At 39.7% G+C, this 21,067-nt stretch overlaps 1 protein-coding gene across 3 annotated transcripts in view; it reads right to left on the bottom strand.

Moving 5' to 3' along the window:
- TNFRSF19 (TNF receptor superfamily member 19) overlaps positions 1 to 20,325 on the bottom strand; it is a 90,737-nt gene extending 70,412 nt beyond the window's left edge. Inside the window, exons 1-3 of one of the 3 annotated variants that reach the window (XM_082701496.1) lie at positions 19,765 to 20,325; positions 13,078 to 13,167; positions 81 to 186 (exon numbers count right to left, since the gene is read on the bottom strand). In XM_082701496.1, coding sequence (XP_082557622.1) covers positions 81 to 149 — 69 coding nt within the window. In that variant the 5' untranslated portion in view covers positions 150 to 186; positions 13,078 to 13,167; positions 19,765 to 20,325. Of the gene's footprint in view, positions 1 to 80; positions 187 to 11,003; positions 11,236 to 13,077; positions 13,168 to 19,764 lie in introns of those variants that run through there. The other 2 variants (XM_082701495.1, XM_082701494.1) reach the window with 2 other exon arrangements.
- Between the last annotated feature and the right edge of the window lie 742 nt (positions 20,326 to 21,067).

The raw sequence follows: 21,067 nt of genomic DNA, 5'->3' as shown, positions 1-21,067 counted from the left end.
GATTAGAAATAGAAAATAGTTTTGGTGCTACTAAAATGACCCTTCCACCACATTCTTATGAAAGTAAAGTCTTGACTCACCAAATAGACCAGTAGAACTGCGATGGTGCGAAATGCTTTTTCTTGTTCCAGGAGCACTTTTAAAGCCATGGCTCTTATTACATGTATTTATTGTTGAAGAAGTTTTCTAAAAGACAAGAAGGTGTACTTAACCATGATGACGCTGGTCACTGTGTTCTGTACTCACTCAGAAAGTTTACCATTAACCTATATACTAGAGGTCACACTATTTATGTTTTAAAGGAGATCACTTGGTAAAAGAGACATGGACAAGTAATAGGTAAGCCTTTCACAATTTAGGTTAGGAGACTGGAAGCTCTGTATCCCTACACATATGCAAAACTCCTATGGGCTCTGAACTCCTAGGGTACACCTAACTTTATTTTCTTCTTCTCCTTCTCCTTCTTTCTCCTTTTCCTTCTCCTTCTTCTTTTTTTAAAGATCTTACTTTTTAAAGTAATCTCTACACCCAATGCGGGGTTCAAACTCACAACCCGGAGATCAAGAGTGGCATGCTTTCCCAACTGAGTCAGCCAGATGCCCCTACACATGCCTTTATTTTCTACCCAAGTCTCTATAGAGTGTTCAACCACTCTACCCAGTAGAGAGTTATATTCGAACAGGGACTGTATAAACCTTCCATGTGCATGTGTTTAGTCAGTGCCAAGAGGTCAAGAATGGTGATAAAACAGCAATGAATATGTGCCAAGCACTACGGGCCAGGGATTCTCCAGCTTATTAATGGACCCATTTACCTTCACAAGTAGATATTGTCCTTTTCTATCCTTATCTCCATTTTGGAGATGGGGAAACAGACTCAGAGAGGACTGAGCCCCTTTTTCAAAACTAACCATGAGAGACTGTGGACTCTGAGAAACGAACTGACAGTTTTAGAGAGGAGGGAGTTGGGGGGATGGGTGAGCCTGGTGGTCGGTATTAAGGAGGGCACGGATTGCATGGAACACTGGGTGTGGTGCACTAACAATGAATCTTGGAACACTGAAAAAATAAAACAAAAAAACAAAAAGATACACTAGTAAGAGGCAGAGAAGGATTCACACCGAGGGTGGGTTGGCTCCAGTGTCCCTAAGTCGTATATATCCTGTAACACAATCTGCTCTGTTTCATAAAGACATTACACTTGAATCTTGGGCCTCCAGCTCCACTAAGAACCAGATACAGCTAATGTCTGGCATTTGTGAGTTCTTCCTCCAGCCAGAACAGTCAAAATAATCTATGAGCAGAAAAATGAGCAATTATTTTAAAACATCTAAAAATTATTTACAAATGATGAACTTGGAGTCATTCACTTTTCAAGAAAAGGTAAACCAAACCCTATCTTTGCGAGAATGACGTAAAATGTGGAAAAAACAGGGTTGTCTTTTTTTTTTTTTCTTTTCTTTTCAGATCCACACAATGTTCAGAGAAGAGATTAATTTGGGGAAAAAAAAATGGGGGAGGGGGAGACTCAGCTGGTGGCTCCATCTACTCAGTAGAGAAACAAGGGTTCAGTTTCTCTTCAAAGTGGAATCTTCCAAAACTAACAGAGACCAAGAGCAGACAATGTGACTACTTAGAAAGAAACCAGAGCAGAGAACCAGAACTGTGGGCCAAAGACCTTAAGAAAAACAATAGCAATTAACAACAAAGGAAGCTCCTCTGTCAGGCTGCTGTCTCTCTGTTGGCCAAGCAGCCAGCCCTGGGGTGAGCCTGAGCACAGTGTGGAGACAGACAACCCCACAAGACTATTGCAGCTGCCTGAATAGCTCCAATTATCTGCACAATGAAAAATCACTCTTATGTTTGTTGAATGAATGACCCATTTTGACTGAATTCAAAAGTTTTTTGGCTTTTCCAGCTCCTTGGTCATAGCTTCTTTTGCATATCTCGAAATGACCCAGCCATTACCCAGACAGCTTCCTGCTTGTGCAGGCACCAGACTGGGATGAGAAGATAAAGTCACATTCCCTGAAAGGTGTGTTTTGGGCTATCTCTTTCTTGACATGGTCCTAATTTTTTAAAATGTGCTGATTTTTTAAAAGAAAAACATAAAATCTGTTGGATTAAGCTAATAGGGAAAAGAGGGTATAAATACCAAAGCATTTACACAAAATATGAGAAAAAAGAGATCGATAGAGTCAGTGCATACCACAATCAAGCATCTAGTTTGGATGGACCATTACACTGGAATTCTGTACTAATTATTGTGAAGGATACACAAATACTGTAGCATCTTCTTGTAAAGGCAATCACTACCATGCACATCAAGTTAGAAGTTATGGCAATATGATTTTGACTTTAGAAGATACACCTGTTTTATGTAAAAAAATAAACAAGTCAAAAACTATCAGCAGTTAGGTTCATATTGGGGAATTCTGGCTGAATTTTTTTCCCCTCTTCCACCTATAAGTTCTTTCTAGTGTAAGTACTTCATTAATAATGAAAAAAAAAATACATGTATAATGTTCTTGGAGCAAAAAGGCAAATTACATAGTCCTCCTTGAAAAGTCTATAAATTATGGGGCACCTGGCTGCCTTCGCTCAGGTCATGAACTCCAGGATTGTGGGCTAGAGCCCCATGTCGGGCACCCTGTTCAGGTGGGGAGTCTGCTTCTTCCTCTCCCTCTCTCCCTGTTTGTGCTCTTTCTCTCTCTCTCAAATGAATAAGTAGAAATAAAAAAGAAAGTCTATAAATTAAAAGCAGTCATGAGAGAAAACCCACATAAACACTATTACAAGAAAAAAGAAAATTGAAGGACTATGATTTTTGCATCAGAAGATTTCTTTTAGATGATAGGGCACAAAAAGCCTGAACAGAACTATACCCTATGTGCTGACCTGTCTTATTCTCTCAACACACATGCTAAGTTGAATAGTTTGAGTGGGTTTATCTTGGCAAATTACCCTTGAAAGTCCTTAGCCTGGCACCTGTCCTCTTTATAACCTCACCTGCTAGCGCCCCCCACCCCTGTCGTCCCGGGTCACTGCTCTCATACCCGTCCAGCGCTGCCATAGCCCAATGCCCACATTTCTCCTGAACACCTGTGGTCTTGCCCCCTTGCACAGACTGTAACCTTGGTCTGAGAGCCTTTCTCACTAAATCCCTCCAAGAAACTACTCAGTTTTCACTCTGCCGAGATGGTGTTCACAACTAAGCACACTAAAGCGATTTGCTTCCCATGGCCCGATCCGCCTTTCTGCATTCACGCATGGCATCAATCATATGGCATAGCAATTATGCTTACTGGTATACCAGTTTCACTCAACAGACTGTATGTTCCTTTAAAACAGGGACACCACCATATCACTCTTTGTATTCCCAGTGTGTAGCTTAGTACCTGGCTCATATAGGCACATAAATGTTTGCTGAATTAATTAAGTGAATAAAGATGCACATAACAATAAAGAGTATATTGTGGAAAACAAGTGACATTTGGTTGCACACTTAATTCTTCTGTAGTGAATAAGAATAAATATTCTATCTCAGATATGTCCTATTACCATGTCATATCTATAAGGCATTTAAGTTCATTGGACTAGAAGACAGAATTGAATGATACGGTGATGTATTTTTTAAAAATCCTAATACAGTTTTTTAAAAATGTGAGTTTTTTTAAAAAGATTTTATCCATTTATTTGATAGACAGAGATCATAAGTAGGTAGAGAGGCAGACAGAGAGAAAGAGGGGGAAAGCAGACTCCCCACGGAGCAGAGAGCCTGATGTGGGGCTTGATCCCAGGACTCTGGAATCATGACCTGAGCCAAAGGTAGAGGCTTTAACCCACTGAGCCACCCGGGCACCCCAAAATGTGAGTTTTTAACAAAAGATTTCTTATTCTGGAGCTAGAGATAAAAAATGTACCACTGGAATATGTCACTTCTCTTTCCTGTGTATTCTCTCCTAGCCTGGGTTTTTTATACCAAGGGGCTGGGAAAGAATTTAGCCTGGGTAGATTGTCCTGACAGCAGTTGGGATGATCTCAAGTCCAAGTTCAAATACTTTTCTGCATGTAAAACCGAGTATGGGTAAAAAGAGCCTGGCTCTTCGCGGAAACTCTCAGGAGGAAATGGTGACAAGAACACCTGGGTTTTCAGCCCCATTTCTTAGCAAGTTCTATTTGAAACTACACATCTGTTGAGATAAAGATAGAACTTATCTTACAAGGCTGGTGTGAGGATTACCTGAGATAATGTATATCAAGCGCTTAGCCCAGTGCCTAGAACACTTAACAGATGACTGGGGCCGATGTGGTTACTGTGGCAGTTGCACTGAGAATGCAACCTACTAGCGTGTGACCTTGGCCAAGCGACTTAACCTAGTCTCAGTTGCCTCATCTCTACATTGGGCATAGTGATAATACCTGCCTTCTGAAATTGCTGTGAGGAATTGGTGAGTTTAATAGCACTTACAAAGCACAGCTTACACGGTGAACTGATCCAAACTGTTTCTGGTACATAATTAGTGCTACATAAGTTGGTGATAATTATTATTATAATGACATTGGTTAATGACACTGGTACTGAAAATCAAATGATCCAATGTATGTGATGGTCTTTGAAGACTGTAACTTGTTAGACCAACAGGAGACATTACGCAGACGGTCACAGTCCAGTGGCTACTAACACTTTAAGACCTCTGGACCTACTAGTATGCAGAAAACATTCAAAGATGAAGAATCCATTCAAAGACGAAGAATCAATTCAAAGCCTGAACTGAACATTTTTATGTTGAGTACTATGTTAAGGCTTTATTAAAAAAAAAAAAGGATAATTTTTTTCTTCACTACCACACTCTAGAGTAGATATTTATTTCTATCCCATTTGAGAGAACACTGAGGGTCAAAGGACACGTAATAGAAACAGTGAAAACCAAATAAAATCCATGTCTAGTAACTCCAAAATGGGGTTCTCAGGCACTCTGCAAGGTTGCCTTAGGGTCGTATCATCCTAGGCTGCAGCATCCAATGGCCCATGGCACAGGAGGACGACAGGAACAAAAATGATTGACAGAAGCAAAACTACATTACAAAATAATACATTTAGCGATTTACCCACTTATTCAACACACTTCGATTAAGTGGTTATTAGGTGCTTGAAAGGAGGCAGTATCAAGCAGGGCAGGGCGCTACAAAGGTGTACTTTCGGGCAGCTCACAGCTTAGCCAGGGCCATAGCATCTCCTGGAGTACAGCCCAGCAAGGGGGTATTTAGAAACAACAGTTTAGCTGGTGAGGTGTTATACATGTGACCTTGCATTTCCTGGAAGAAAATGAAATAACCTTGTGAAATACTTCAGTATTCATAAAAAGAAGAAAATTTTCATGAAATAACAAGTGTGTAAGCAATAATATTTAAAATAAAAATAAGAAAATAAAAGGGTATTTATTGAAATTGCTTTTTAACTTCTAAGGATTCAGGATTTGGCCCAGAGAGAAAAATGTTTTTATATGCTTCAGCATTCTGTTTATTTGGAGATGATTTATTAACCATGAGACACAAGACATACAGATTATTGGGATTATGGGTTTTCACAGTTTGAAAAAAAAAAAAAATCCGGACCAGATATCATCTACTAGCAATCCAGCAACCATTTTTTGCAGCACGCGTGCAAGAGAAACTGGCTCTAGCCAAGCAGTAAGGAAAGGGAAAAGGAAAAGGAAAAGAAAGGAAAGGACAGGACTCCGGTCTTCTAGGAGTTTGGAACTTCTGCCTCACTGACTGCTTTTCCATGGTATCAAAAGGAGTGGCAGTCTTGGGAAAAACAGGCAAGCAAAAAAGAAGACACAGGAGCCAGAAGCGTGGAGCTGGCAAACATTCTGTTCAGCTGCACAGAAAGTGGCTGCTTATCAAATCAAGCTGCTCAGTCTGCTCATTTGAATGACTGGTAACGAATATGAGTGTCCTGATTGGCCAGCCTCTAAAGGGGATAAACCCCACAGGTGCTGAAATGCACTCCCCTTCTGCTTCCTTGTCCAAATCATGAAACCTGTGCTGGGGTGTCAACAGAAAGGAGGCGGGGTCTCAGGCAGCCCTTCCCAGGAGCCCCCTATGGAGGAGCAGCTGAAGGCACCATTTTTTACTGGCTGGGCAGACCACTGGATCCCAAACCACAGTGGTTGTTTCAACCTACAGTGTACCTAATTGCTGCCCCCTCTTTTGCCTTGGGACCTACCTATATGTACTATGACTGACTATATCTACCATGCCTGCCGTACAATCTGTCAACGTTCTTCTGGGATCTTCCTAAATCTCGCATGACACTTGTCCTTTGTGTTTCCATTGCACCCTGGGCTCATCTCTAACTTGCAGCATGATTACCTAGTTACTTCACTCTATTTGCTGGCCATGTGTGGCATTATTTTCTTCAGTCACTGCAGTGGTTAATTTTTTAAAATACGTTTTCAATATAAAATTAAATAATTTTCCTGAAAAATTAGAAAAATCTTGTTCCACATGGAGGCAACAGGAGTTAGAGCTGAGCATCGGTTGTCCCTTACACAGAACAAGTACTTTTCTAGTGTCCCAGTCTCCATCATTCCCTAAGGACACACTGAGCTCCCTCCCTTCACTCCAGCACCAACCAACCAATTATGGTTTGAGAACTCAATGACAAGAATAGTGATTTTGCTCTAGAACGGTAGCCCACCCACAATATTCATTGAATGAATAAAGAACCTCAATAATTAGGGATGATATTTTAGCTCTTAGGATTGTTATAAGGGCTAAAGCAATATATGTGAAAAATATGTGCAACTATAACTTGAGATTGAAATATAAATTAGTAAACTGAAAAATTCAGTTCAGGACACCACTTCTTGAATACAGTGCTATAATATTAACAAAGCTCACTCGAGAATCCGTTATTTATTTTTCTAATTTTAACAATTCAGTAACTTACCTTCCTTCCTTCCTTTTTTTTTTTTTTTTAAGTAGGCTACACACCCAGCATGGAGCCCAACAGAGGGCTTGAACTCACAACCCTGAGATCAAGACCTGAGCTGCAATCAAGAGTTGGTTTCTTAACCAACTGAGTCACCCAAGCACCCCTTAATTCAGTAACCTTTCTGAGAATGATCTTTAGTTTTTATCTTACAAATGACCAAAATAGATAAATTTCAGAATAATTCAAATAATCTGGATAGTTTTTCCAGAATAAATGAATTTCTTTATTTTTTCACCCTTTAAAGTTATTTGATTTATTATCTAACATACAGTGTATGCAATACATAACAGTTTTCATCTCATAAAACTGTATCACCATTATGTAATAAAGCTACTTTCACCTCATACATTTTTCCAGTATGCAATAAACTGAAATATTTTTTTTAAAAAAATCAACATTAAAGTAAACTGGCAGGCTTACAATTTATAAAATCAGCATTGAAATAAAGCCAATGCTATACATACAGTCTTTTACATTTTAATGGTGGAACATAATCATGAATGGCTTAGAAATAATGTCAGTGCCATACGCTGAGAGAATAAAAAATCAGTTAGAAATTTAGGATACAGCTATTTCCAAACAGGACAATAAGCCCTGGCCTCTAGCCTGCCTCTATCTTAGCCTTCAATTTCATTATGTTCTGAAAATCATTCCTCCTACATCATAGAGCTGGCAGCCTCTTTTGTAGCCTAGGAAGCTCACAAAGGCATGTGGTAATAAGCACATACATATTGTTGTTGGCTGGGGATTGAGAAAGATTTCCCTTTTTCAAATCATGAAATATTTTCTACTAAAAAACTCAACAAGCTTTACAATGTTCTGTTGCCAAACACAATATCTTCAATTCCCCCAAAGTTCAAAAACATTAGGGACCACTCACTGTCAGGCCTCTCTCTCTCTCTCTCTCTCTCTCTCTCTCCATATATATATATATATATATATATATTCCCCACACCCCAAACAGATCTTAACTTAGGATAGGGTTTTTGGAGACTAATTCTTTTTGTTTCTCTGAGTTGTAAACTCTATCATCCTTGTGTTCAGAAAATCACTGTCAGTATTCTCGAAATGTAGCATATTGTAACCCAGGCAATTCATAAATCTCCCCCCCCCCATTCATAAATGTTTCTCTATCTCAAAATACAAGTAGAACAACTGTAGCATCAAGGACTGGGGGACCTCCAATGCCGACACAGTGTATCTTAAGAGAACTGCGCATAACCATTTCTAAAACACAGCTGTTTCAATTTTTATTTTAGAAGTCTGGATCAAATCCAAAACCTCTCTTTGAAACATCTGAAGTGCTCTTTTCCAGTGTAAGTAGTGTCCATTCCTTCAGATCTCCTCATATTAGACATATCCAAGTCCACTGAAGAGTGGCTACATAATATTTAATCTTTAGATATACAAGTTCCTTTGTTTTATCTAATTGCTAGGGGTCCTTGTTCTCTTTTTAAAACCCAGGTTTTAAAACTTCAGTGTAAAATGTACATATTCATAAAATGTACAAATGTACATAAATGTACATTTGATGGGTGGATTAAAAGATAGCCCAATACTGTTTAAACATCTTACTTTTAAATGTAAACATTTGAGCTGGATAAAATAGGATGAATGAACTCACTGCTTAACCCGTAAATCATGAAAAGAAATTGTGTTCATACTGCTTTACTGTTCTTTTTTCTTCAGCTAGAAAGTTACTTTAAAAAGGCTATGAACGTTTAATAATCAGCTGCCATGAAATGAATGTACTTCACTGTTGAACTGTCCTGGCTCTCTTATCACATAAGCAGCTGTCTATTTATTTGGAGTGTACATTTATTCAAGGTGGGTATTCTCATTCAACCTGTGGTGAACATAGATAGGGCATGTTAGCCTTTTCCCGCATTTTAAATGCTTGACTTTAAATACTGACTCATCAGATTTAAAAGGACTTGCTTTTTCTTCCTACATTCAAGATGCCTGAAGTTTTTTTGTTTGTGTTGTATTAATGTCTGAATAATGGAAATAGTCACAGGGGGTTGGGTTAAGCTTCAGTTCAAAGATCTAAATAAGTGAAATAGGAGAATCAAATTCTCACTTATGTTTCAAAAGTCTCCAACATGCCCTTGAGTCATGTACTAGAGCTATAACTGGTAAATTAAACTAACATATTAAGGACAGCATATGACAATTACATGTCTCCATTCATTTACTATTCATATGTGTGTGCAGGTAAGTGTAAACTACAACTGATGATCATCTGAGGTAAAAAAAAAAATCATTTTCTATTGTTTTGAAAAGCCTCTTATAGTTACTTATATACTAGCAGTGCTCCTTATTCAAATTTCTAGATAGGAAAGGTACTTTAACACTGCAACTTCAAGTGCGTAAAAAGTCTTCACATGTTCTTAACCTCAAATTCAAGATGCAGCCTGGGGGTCAGAGTCAAAAGACACTCTCATCAAAGGGCAGATAACTTCCATCAACATTCCAGAAAATACTAACACTTACTATGGAAAAAATTCTCAAGTCAATAAAGTCATGTGGTCTCAGTAATAACATAGATGTCATAAGATAGTTTCATGGATTTAAAAAATAAAGAACATACAGAGCTCATGATAGTGTTCTATGTACTGATGTCAAGGTAATATTTTCTCAATGAAATTGCATGTCTGTGTTTTATAGTATTTCCAGAACGACTTGTTAAATATCACCCAAAGATACATTCTTTTTAAGTACCCACATTTCTGTGAATAATAATTAATGTCAAACACTTTCTTCCACAGTGGGACTCAATTCTCACCCCCTCTAAGTTACTGATCTTTAAATCAGAGAGTAAGGAGTGCTTGAAATATTTGTAAACTACATGAAAGTAGCTTTGGCAAAAATGCCTAAGGTAAAACTGCACAACAGAGAACATATTGAGTAAATCCTGAACTAATGCAATATAATCCTCCCTTTTGAAGAGAAGTATCTGATCATGAAATAACAGCATATTAAAATCTTCTGTTTGCATTAAGTCATGTTTAACAATCACTGTTTCCTGTTTATGTGAAGAAATTGTCTTCTAGTAAAGGAAAACCCTCAGTGGAGTAAAATCACACCTTCACAAATATTTTCAGTTAGTTGTTTCAAGAATTGCTGAACAAGTCTTACGGTTTTGTTTGCAAATTGAGTCCTTTTATAAAATTGCAAAATGTGACACGGATTTCCTAAATGTATGTTTGATGAATAGTTGGCTACCATCAAAACAGATCATCCTTGAATTTTAATCCTTCCAAATTTCATCTTCAAGAGTATATTAGTAAATTCCTATCCCATGAAACGGCATCAGAACCTAGACAAGGACTGTGAGCACTGACCTTTCTGTCAAATGTATTACATGCTCTACCCATCACTGTTCTCACAGATAGTGCTGATATCTACGAGAGGTACTTTTCCACGGAATGCTCTGTTTATGGACTATTTATAAGCGCTGGGAGCGTTCTCGTTGCACCTCCCCAGCGGCGTGGGTAGGTGGTCCAGGCCCGCGCACCGGTCCTCCGGGGCAGCGGGAGTCCACGCAGGGACCCCGCGCAGCTGCGAGGTGCCCAGCACAGACCCTGCAGCGCCACCGTTCCGGGCCCGGGTTAAGCCTCACGCAGATTTATTTACATACTCACGGAACTTTGGTTTTCTAATTACAAGATCCCTGCCTGGAAAGACGAAGTCCCGTCACTGCCATCGTGGACAGAGACCGGGAGGCTTTCACCCTCCCGCTTCGCTCGCACCGTGGCTTCCTTGGTTCCCGCATCTCCGGTCCCTTCTCCCCAGGCAAGACCTCCTGTCCTGGCTGTCACCCCAGCCCCGGGGGTCGCCTTCTCCCGCCTTCTCCCCCCTCTCCTCTGCACTGGAGCAGCCCTCGCCAGCGACCCTCCCGTTCGGCAGCCGCCTCTTCCCGGGCTGCCATTCCTCGGGGAATCCACCCGGGGCGAGGACTAGGGACCGCCGCGCAGCCCCTGGCGGAGCGGGGCACCTACCTTCTCTGTCACCTGGGACTCTCCGCCGCCCGCGCTCCCCGTCCTGCCCTTCAGGTCCAAGCCGGACTCGCTACCAAAGGGGAGCACGAAAAAGGCCGGGTGCAGCGTACCGGGAGGGCCGCTGGGTCCGGGGTCCTCTCACCGAGAGCACGCCGAGCGCTTCCCGGCGCCGCGGGCTCAGCGCTCCTCGGTAGCCCGGCAACGGCCGCCGCCTCCCGCGCCCCGCCCACCCAGGGCCCCGCCCGCCCCTGGTCCCGCCCCCGGCGCTGGGGAGCCTCCACTCGGCTCCGCCAGGCTTTCCCTGCAGAGGTCTGAGGCGCGGGTGGCGCGCCCCCTGCGGCTGCGGGAGCTGGTGAAAGAGTCCCGCAGGCCGACGAGGGCCACAGGGCTGGGGCGGGGCGAGGGGAAGACAAGGGAACACCAAGATCAGCAAGCGCTTAGCTATGTTAGGAGAACTGCCTGCAGCGAAGGGAGATCCTTCCTTTCCATCCTGGACGTATTTTTCCCAGGACTTTTGTACCTTTCCTTCTACCCAGCACCTGCTTTTGTGTAGGTGGAAAGCCTCCTCCCCCCCCACGAAAACGATGTGGCACGCTTACTCTGGCTGATCAAAACCCCCAGTTCATCAATAACCTTCTCATTCATTCATTGATGTATTTTTTTTTTTTTTCCAGCAGATACTCAATCAAGGCACACACCCATTCTCCAGAACAGAAACCTCTAGTGGTCAGTGAAGGTGAATCTTTGTAGGAGCCAGTGTCCACCTCTTCCACACCAGCACTAGCCCAGTCCAACCCATAGGGTCGCTCAATATGCTCAAAGCCCTGGCCATGCAGGGGAGCATAGAGTCCAGGCTCTATACCTCTACAATTGTTTTGTGCAAGGTGTTGAAACTTACAAACTTTAGTTTGTGCATTTATGAAATGGAGCTAACGGTGCCCAGTTTGCAGATTTGTTGGAAAGAGTATAAGAATCATATGTATAAAAAATATTTTTCAGCAGTAGAATGCTATAGAAATGTAAGCAATTATTGTTTCAACTGTCCAGTGAGTAAACCAAAGGCTAAATTTCCTCAACACAGGATACCGTGCATGACTCTGGTACAAAGAGGCACCCACTTTTTGTGTGTTGGTTTTGTTTTCCTGACACAACTGCACCACTCTTTGGATGGAACGATAGCCTGTTTCCTTACCATACCTCAAAGCCCATAGTAGCTCCTCAATAAATATTTGTTGAATGAATAAATGAATGAGTAAGTTGTTCTAATTAATTTCTGATAGCTGGTCTTGTGATCTTGAGAACGCCATAGTGATAGACCAGGTTCTTGTGAAACACACGTTAAAAGTATGATTCTTTCCAAGTGTCACACTTCAAATCTAACCCAGCTAGAACATAAACCTCAATGAAAATTTCTTTATAAACAATTTACAAATACTATGCACTATCTTATTTGAACCCCAAGGTAAGTCTCCCATCCTTAGATTGAGAGGTGGTTTAACAGCATCCATGGTTGAGTTCAATTTGCATTCTGATGAAAAGGGGGAGGGAGAGGTGACTGGGTAGGTGGGGCTTCCCATCAACTTTATCAAACCATTCCCTCCCACAAAACCCACTCTCTTTGAGAGGAGTTCTGACAATTACAGCTTCCTCCATCCTGCTGAATGTCCCCTCAATACTTGGGCAGTTCTAGCCGAGCATCAGGGGCTACTGCCCGGCTAGCCTGTTCTTCATTAAAGCACACACAGAGGAGTCTGCCACATTAATCGGGAAAGAGGAAGAGAGTTTCCTTAGCCCGTCTGTGCTGTCCCCTAGTACTACCACATGTTCTGCACTAACATGCTTGTCATTATATTGAAGTTATCTGTTCATCTGAATTCCTTTCCTCACCTAGACTTCAATCATCAGAAGGCATGTCTTATTTTCTTGCCATCTCAGAGTCTAGGACATAAGGCACTCAGGGTCTTTGTTAGGCTGGATTATTTTTTCTTCCTTTGTAAGGTGTCACTATACTCACCCTTTCTTCCCCTCTTTCTCTTGGTTCCACTACTTCCACCATGGTACAGGCACCCCTTACCTTTCACCTGAATATTGCCACAGTTGGCCAATCTTTCTCCTTGCTCGTCTGTCCAGCAGTCCTTCTTCCTCTGGCCTTTCATCACTGGTACTGACCAATAAAAAGATTTACAAGAGGTACCTCATTGTAAAGAATGGCTTTCATACTCTTTAAATTAGCATTGAAAGTCTGCCATGGTTGGGCTCCACCCACATTTTCAGTCTTATCTTTCTCTCCTATAGACCACACACTTTATATTCTGGCCAAACTGGTCTGCATGCCTGGCCTCAAATGTGCCCTGAACTTCCCCTTCTCTTTGCTTTCTGAACTCATTCTCCGTATACTCACCTATTTCCCTTACTGTATTGACTCTTTACTTACTTACCTTACTCCTATTTCAAAACCAGCTCAAAAGTCACAACTCTCATGGGTCCATACAAGATTTGTGGACTTCTTACTACCATGATAGCACTTGCCACACCTCCCTTGTGTCCTAAGTGTCTGTGACTTAGCTTTCTTCCTTAAGGAGTTAAAAATTCTTTTCAGAGAAAGGGTATATTTTGTTCAAACTTGTATTTCTGATAATATCAAACATCCAAGAAAATGTTCAATAAACGTTTTCTCAGTGGAATTTAATCTGCCAGCTCAGGAAATACCTCTTTGATTTCAGCCAAGGGCTCTTTTATTCCCTGGCCTCCTTTTGTACTTAGAGACAGTAAGACATTATTTGGTCCGTTAGTTCTTGCATCATTTCTTGTGTGTTTGATTGATCTGCCTGGTTAGCCTATTGGTTGACTACAGAGAGAGAGAAATTATTTTTAACATACATGGACCTGTGCATCAGATTATCTGGTCTCAGGTGCCAATTTGCCATTCACTAGTTGCATATTTTTGGAAAAGGAACTTAACCTTTGATTTCCATTTTTTTTTTTCATCTGCAAATGTGTTGTTTCTTTGGTGGTTATTAAATAAAATAAAGTATTTAAAGCACTTAGCACTATGCCCAGTACATAGTTAATGCTCACTAAATAGCAGCCATTATTAGCAGGAGGACATCTTCTATAGGGCACCCAATGCCTAGCATCAGTAAATAGATGATCATTGAAATGATATTTGACAATGGGGACAAAGAGCATTGAACCCCTGCACTCTGGTTATTGTATGCATCTTATTCTCTAAAAAAGAGGATGGTTAAGTTAAATAAATATTCCCCACTTTATCACACTCATTCAGATACTCTTTTCCAGTATCTGAATGAAAACCCAGAGCCACAACTGAGTGTCAGCAGAAGTACAAAAAGAATAATGTGATTCCTGTGCCCAATCAGAATGAAGCTGATGCTAAGAATCAGGGCTGCAAGCATTCTTCTCCCTTTAAAACACTGAATATCAGTAACAGGTTAAAGTTTTTTTAGGAAAAGCCAAATTGTCATGAGGATCTTCATAGAACTGTTGTTTTTAAGATTATGTTAAGGACTGGTTTCCAGAAGCCAGCTTTAGCACTATCTAGGCTGATACAAAGTGTATTTGTTTAGGATATTTACCAGCTCCCCCAAATTGAACTAACTGACTTCTTTTAAAAATAGTTTCAGGGGTGCCTGGGTGGCTCAGTTGGTTAGGTAACTTGCCTTCGGCTCAGGTCATGATCCCAGGGTCCTAGGATCAAGCCCTGTGTCAGGCAGGGAGCCTGTTTCTCCCTCTCCCTCTCCCTGCTACTCTGTCTGCTTGTGCTCTTTCTCTCTCTGTCAAATAAATAAATACAATTTTAAAAATAAATAAATAAAAATAGTTTCAACGATAAGTCATCAGCTCACTAGAAGCAAAGTTCAAGGAAAATTGTTTGACTTTCCAATCATTTCTAGTGTAAATCACTATTCCTTGGGAAATGTAACAGAATGCAAGCTAAGCGAGAATATTGAATTCTGTCAGTTCACAGTGCCTGATGCATGGTGAAAAATTTGTTGAATGAATTAATAAATGCGAATGAACATCTCAACTATTAATCAGGTTTGTCAAATATAGTTAAGAAAATAAGGGAAAAAATAATCAAGATGCTTATCCCAATACCCACTGTGGCCAATTCTAGACTCTCAGTGTAGAGCTGGGCCCAGACTTTGAATGACTCGCTCAAGGTCACACACTAAGTTAATAATAAAGCTGGAATAATCCAGGCTCCCTAATCTTAATAAAATCTTACTATACCACTAGTGCATAAACCAATATACATGAAAAGGCCAAAGGGTTTATTTATTTAGTTTATGTAATGTCAAACTTCTGACATTTATAGAACAAAGTTGTTATAAGTTATAGCACTTGCACTGATCTTCATGAGTTTATGACACCCCCACTGGCTAGACTTTTCATGTTTCTAATGGGAGAAGAAATGGACCCTTGACTTCCCTCCTCTCTTTCCTATAAATATGGCAGACTTCTCTGTGTGTGCCTTAATGAAGGAACCGTTTAGCTGGGCAGCACCCCCTGTTGCTAGGCTAGGCCTGCCCAAGTACTGGGGACATTTAAGAGGATGGAGAAAGCTGTATTTGTCAGAACACCTCTTGCAGCGAGTGGTTTATGTGAAGGAATGGTTTGATAAAGTCGATGGAAAGCTCTACCTTCCCACCTCACCTCTCCCTCCTCCTTTTCATCAAAGAGAAGATTGAACTCACCAAGGATGGTGTTGAACCACCTCTCAATCTAAGGACAGGAGACTTGATAACTTCTGAGGGGTCATTCCAGCAAGTGGGTGGGTTGAGGAACAACCCCAGAGCCAAAGCTGAATGCCTTATAATGGTAGAGGGGAAATTAAGCACAGTTACCAAGGATCCTCCTTCTGCCCTCCTTTTCATTGCCCATTTTTGTAGATTGGGCGTACAAAATTATAAAGATCATTCTTTCAAGGGGCACCAAATTATTAATTTTTTCAGGATGCCTTGGTCTGGCTCTGCCATCATAGAGAAGAGAGTCTGACCAAGCCAATGTCCAATGCTTGAGTTCTGTCTAGTTGTGAAGCAGCAGCAGAAGAATTTCTGTCTTGAGATACTTTATAGCTATAGATTCTAGGCTAGGTGATGGAAAACTCTATAAAAATTTCTAATAACTCTCATAAAATATATCAAAAGAAAGAAAAAATACAGAACCCTCTTTTTGGTCAAAATTTTTGTTTTAATGTTTGCTAACAATCGAGTTGGGCTCTATAAAATTCTTGTAATGGAAAAAATTAACTACCCACCCCTAGAACAAAAGAACCCAAGATTTGAAATCAGATGTAGTCTAGTGCTGTCACTTAATTAGCTTCGTGATCTTGCATATGGTGTTTAACCTCTCTGAGACTCACTTTTCTCATCTGTATAATGGGAATGCAAACAGTGATTATAAATTTAAATGAGATCATGTTTTAAGAAACATGGTGAGAGTTCCTGATATACAAATATTCAGTAAGCATTAGTGAATTAATTAATTATTAGTGAGTTCATAAATATTAGTGAATGTTACCAAATAATAACTTGTAAAGCTTCAGATGAAACTTTTATGAGGACAATAAGACACGAGGGACAGCTATTTGGTCTCAAGACATCTATGTTCAAAATTTACAGTCCATAAATAAATCAAAATTTATTCTATGTTCAAAATTTATAGTCCATAAATAAATCAAATTTATTCACAAGAAATTCCTCCCCCCACCCCCAGGAAAAGAGAAACAAAAGAAAACAAATCCCAAATCTAAACTAAATGATCAAATTCCTAAGCATGAAAATTTTTTTTACCCCAGGAAAAAAAAGTTAATGGCACTCTTAACATGATCAAATGTAGTATGGAACACATATCATGTAAGAACCATATTAAATTTGTGAAGTGAAATCTCACAAAAATCGCACTGGGAATCTCCCTCAATGAATAACAACTTTTCATTAACTATTAGACTCCTCTGGGACCCTATTGACATCTTCTAAGAAAATATGTATTCCTTGAAAACACACAAAGATGGCCTAGATAATGCCAAACTTGTATATACATGTATACCCAGGCAGAAACACACAAAGTTCTGTATTTCCATGTTGCATTGATACATTAATTTTTGGTAAAAAATTTTTTTAAATGTTCTGGTACATTATGTGTAACAGTAATTGTGTTCAGACTGCTTAGAGATACAGAACAAAAAGAACAGTTGGAAAATAACCAGACTAATCCAGTTAACTGACATATCTACTGTGGAAACGAAAAAATATATATATTTTGTATATATATATACTCCTGTAGGAACTGGCCACCTTTATCTTTTGAACTGATATTGTTCCCTGTTCAGCTACACAGCGCATTGGTTTCATTGTTCAGTTTTTAGAAAACAGACTATGTGCGGTGAACAAGAAAGAACATTAGATTAGGACTTGAAAAACCAGCTATGGGGCCTTGGTTCAGATAGTCAGGTTAACTCTTCTCTAATCTCAGTTTTCTCATCTGTAAAATGGCTCTAAAAATTCTACCCAGCTTCTTTCATAATGGTAGAGTCAACTCCCTCCGTGAGTTGAGAAAAGTGAGTAGTGAAGCGACTTTCTTAAGGTCACATAGCAACTCTGTGACAGAATCAGGACTAGAAATAAAAGTCTTTTGAAGACTTGGACCTTCTACAGTAACAAAGCTACCATTGAAGCATTAGATAGGAGAGTGCTTTGAAAATTGTGACATAAGGGTTTCCTTCATGGAAGTATTATGGAGTATAGCAACTTAAGTCACAATCAAGATCATCATGAGGCAATTAATTAAGAAATGCTTTTTGAGACTGTACCTGTACATTCAGTAATAGCCATCTTTATTTTAAAATCAAATACAATCTGTTTCATTTCTCAACCAAGACAGAAGAAGTAAAGAATTAGCTGAATTAATTCAGACACTGAAGTGGATTTTCAAGGACTTGACTTGCCCAAGCTCGTTTTCTACAAAGCTTAAATTAATCAGATAATTGCTAATTCTCCCTTTTGTTTTGTGCTGAGGAGATTCTATAGCTGTTAAAATGAACCTGGTAGCAGAATAAACAATCATTTACAATTTTCATAAATCCCAAATCTAAACTAAGTGATCAAATTCCTAAGCATGTTGTTTCTTCAGGCATCTTCTCCCCTCATTACTTTAAGAAACTTAATTTTCTTTATTGAAATGTGAACATTAATACTGCTTTTGTGATTTAAAGAGGATTTTTTAAGCAAACAAATGAAAGAATCAACCTAAACTGATACCTCAGGATATTTTGAACATGCTTTGTTACATTGTCAGTAGAACAAAAATTAAATGCCTCTCCTGGCATGACTAAAAACAACAGTTAAATCTTTTAGATTAAATTCTTACTGACACATTTCTAAAATATAGTCAGCTTAGAACGGTTTTAAATAATCTCCACTTAATAGCTATCAAAGTTTTAAAATTAAGCAAACAGTGCTAATTACCCTCCTTCTAATATCTGGAGGAAAGCTTAGAATGTAATTAAATTAATTGGCTCTGAAAAAATTAATTACATTTGAAATGAGGCTCGTTAGACCTTTCCTTTTTCATCAGAATTTCAAACTAGAGGATAACTAGTCTTATCACTTATAATTTCTTTGTGGTTCAGTTAGCATAAAATAGACCATTGTGATGATAATTATTCTACCCAAATAAACCTAAAATTAGAACATTAAAGTGAACTAATGTGAACACGGAGCTCTTACTTTTCCACTGTATTAAATTCTTGCATCTCAGTGTAAAGATTTCTCTGTATGTGTGTGTGATCATTGAGTCGACAAAATAAAAAAAAGAAAAAGAAAAAGAAAAACCCGAACAGTGAACTTTCAAGTTCCGCACCGTGATATATATTTTGGTTTTGCCAAGTTGAGTATAAACTAAAGTGAAAATGTGACTAAAAACTATATGTAGCATAGTAACTCTTGATTACTCAGATAGTTTTCATAAACAGTTGGCAAGTTTTAACTACAACAGCTGTCACTATAAATTTAAAGTAAATGTTAATTTAGGAACACTAACGTCGGGAATGTTCCTGTAAATAAGGCTTGTGCTATTCCCAAAGGTTACAGAAAAATCACTAGCAAATTTTTTTTAACCAAACTTGGCACCACTTACGCTCCCTGTTTTAAAATTCTTCAGTTTTACACATAAAAGGCTTTAATCATACTTGAATGCCTTTTCAGTAATTCCCTTGAGGATGCAAACTGCATAAGGAAATGTATTTGATAGGTTTACATCTTGGAGGTGGGAGAATAAATAAACTAAAGGAACAGCATTGCCAGCGATGCACTATACTCTTTTATGTAAGAAAACAAGGAAAGCATTGGCAGCCTGTAAAGTTCCACTGTCTGTTTACTAAATAAAGTAACCTGTAAATACTTAGAGCAATTATAGCTTGCAGATCTCAGGCTCTGAAGGCGGGTTGTGTGCTAAAGTTAGCACTCAGCTTTCTCCTGCTTGAACAACTCATTTCCAAGTAAAATTTACATGACAGATTGCAAACCCTCTTGTATGAACTATTCAAATGGCTTTGAGAATCATATTTCCTCTGACACATGCATACAACATAATGAATGCAACTCTCGAGTAGAAAAATGCCTGCTTTTAATTGATTAAACCCGTCTTTTTCTTAGAACACACAGGAGAAGTGAAGTGAAAGCTCCACACAACATAAAATGCTGTACCTGCAACGTGCTGAACTCTTTCCAGTACTCACCCTTTCCGCAGCTTAGTTTCTCCTTGGCAGCGCTTCTACGCCAAATGCTTCCACCGTCCCAAAAATGTATGTCAGCACAAGCCCAGACGAAACTTCAAATCCAGGAAAATAAAATTAACCATGCAGATCAAAGGCAGAGGAGCAGGGAGATGAAATGCCCGTAATCTGATCGGTGATCAGTTGCAGAACATCAAAGGCAGAGCAAAGTTTATATATATGCACGGATATCAAGAAAGTTCGCTTTCGGCAGGTAGTCACCCTCCCGCCTCCTAGTCCACAAATTCTTTTGTTTAACACGGATCACGTTGTTTTCCTCTCTCTCTCTCTCTCTCTCTTTCTTTTTCCTCTTCCCCTTTGCAACCAGGCAATACCGGTGGCTCTCCCAAGCCTGGGCTGAGTGGCTGGATCTGTAGCTTTTTCGGTTCCCAAGCTGTGTTGTGGATTGTGTGTTGGAAGCTTTGCCTAGTGCCAGCGGGTTCTGCTTTATCCCTTTCATCTCGCTGAACTGCAGATCCCATGACATCATTCAGCGCCGTGGGACTGGTAGGAGAGCTATAATTCAGCCTGTGGGGGAGTACAGCTCCAGAGAAGCCAGAGTCTGCCTGATTTCTAATCACGTCAGGCTATTGTGCCTCACGCAGTCCGGTTTCTGTTATCTGCTTCCCAGTTGGAAAAGACAGCGATTGCTGGAGCGCGATACTATCCCTGATCCATCTGGGTTCCAAATGACAGCATTTAATGGCCTCTTCGTTGATAAGAATCACAATTTTTCACAAAGACTGAGTGTCATATATTCAGAGTAGTTAAATATCACAGTAAGACCATTCCAGAAAACACCAGGGGCTCTGACACATGGAAAGGGTAAATACTTTGAAAATGTGCCTTTAAGACGTGACACATCTTTAAGGATTTAAAGGAAGCTGTCTTTTCCTTGAAACTTAAATTATTAGAAGTGACTGTCAATTAAAAAGCGGTGTATTCAATTAAGGTAATTATTCGGCGGATAACCAACAATTAATCAGTGCCACCCTTTCACTAAGCCTTTGGGCAGGCACTTACTCTCACTCTTGGTCTTCGTCAGGGATTCTGAAAATTCGATTTTAAAACAATGTGTAGTTCGTAGATAGGTATAATTCTGTAACACCTGTTGAACATTTTTAAATTCACGAAAGAAAAGAATTAGGTAGAGGAAAGCACTGTGCTAGCCCCAAAGCTTTGTGTGCCTTTAGGACTATTTCTCACAAATCCATAGTTTGCACTCTTAACTCGTGAAACATCCCCACATTAGTCTAATTTTCCATAA

This window comes from Mustela nivalis (genome assembly GCF_964662115.1).
Source record: "Mustela nivalis genome assembly, chromosome: 15".
Classification (NCBI taxonomy): domain Eukaryota; kingdom Metazoa; phylum Chordata; class Mammalia; order Carnivora; family Mustelidae; genus Mustela; species Mustela nivalis.
Note: the sequence above shows the minus strand (reverse complement) of the source record. Positions and strands in the feature narration are given on the sequence as shown.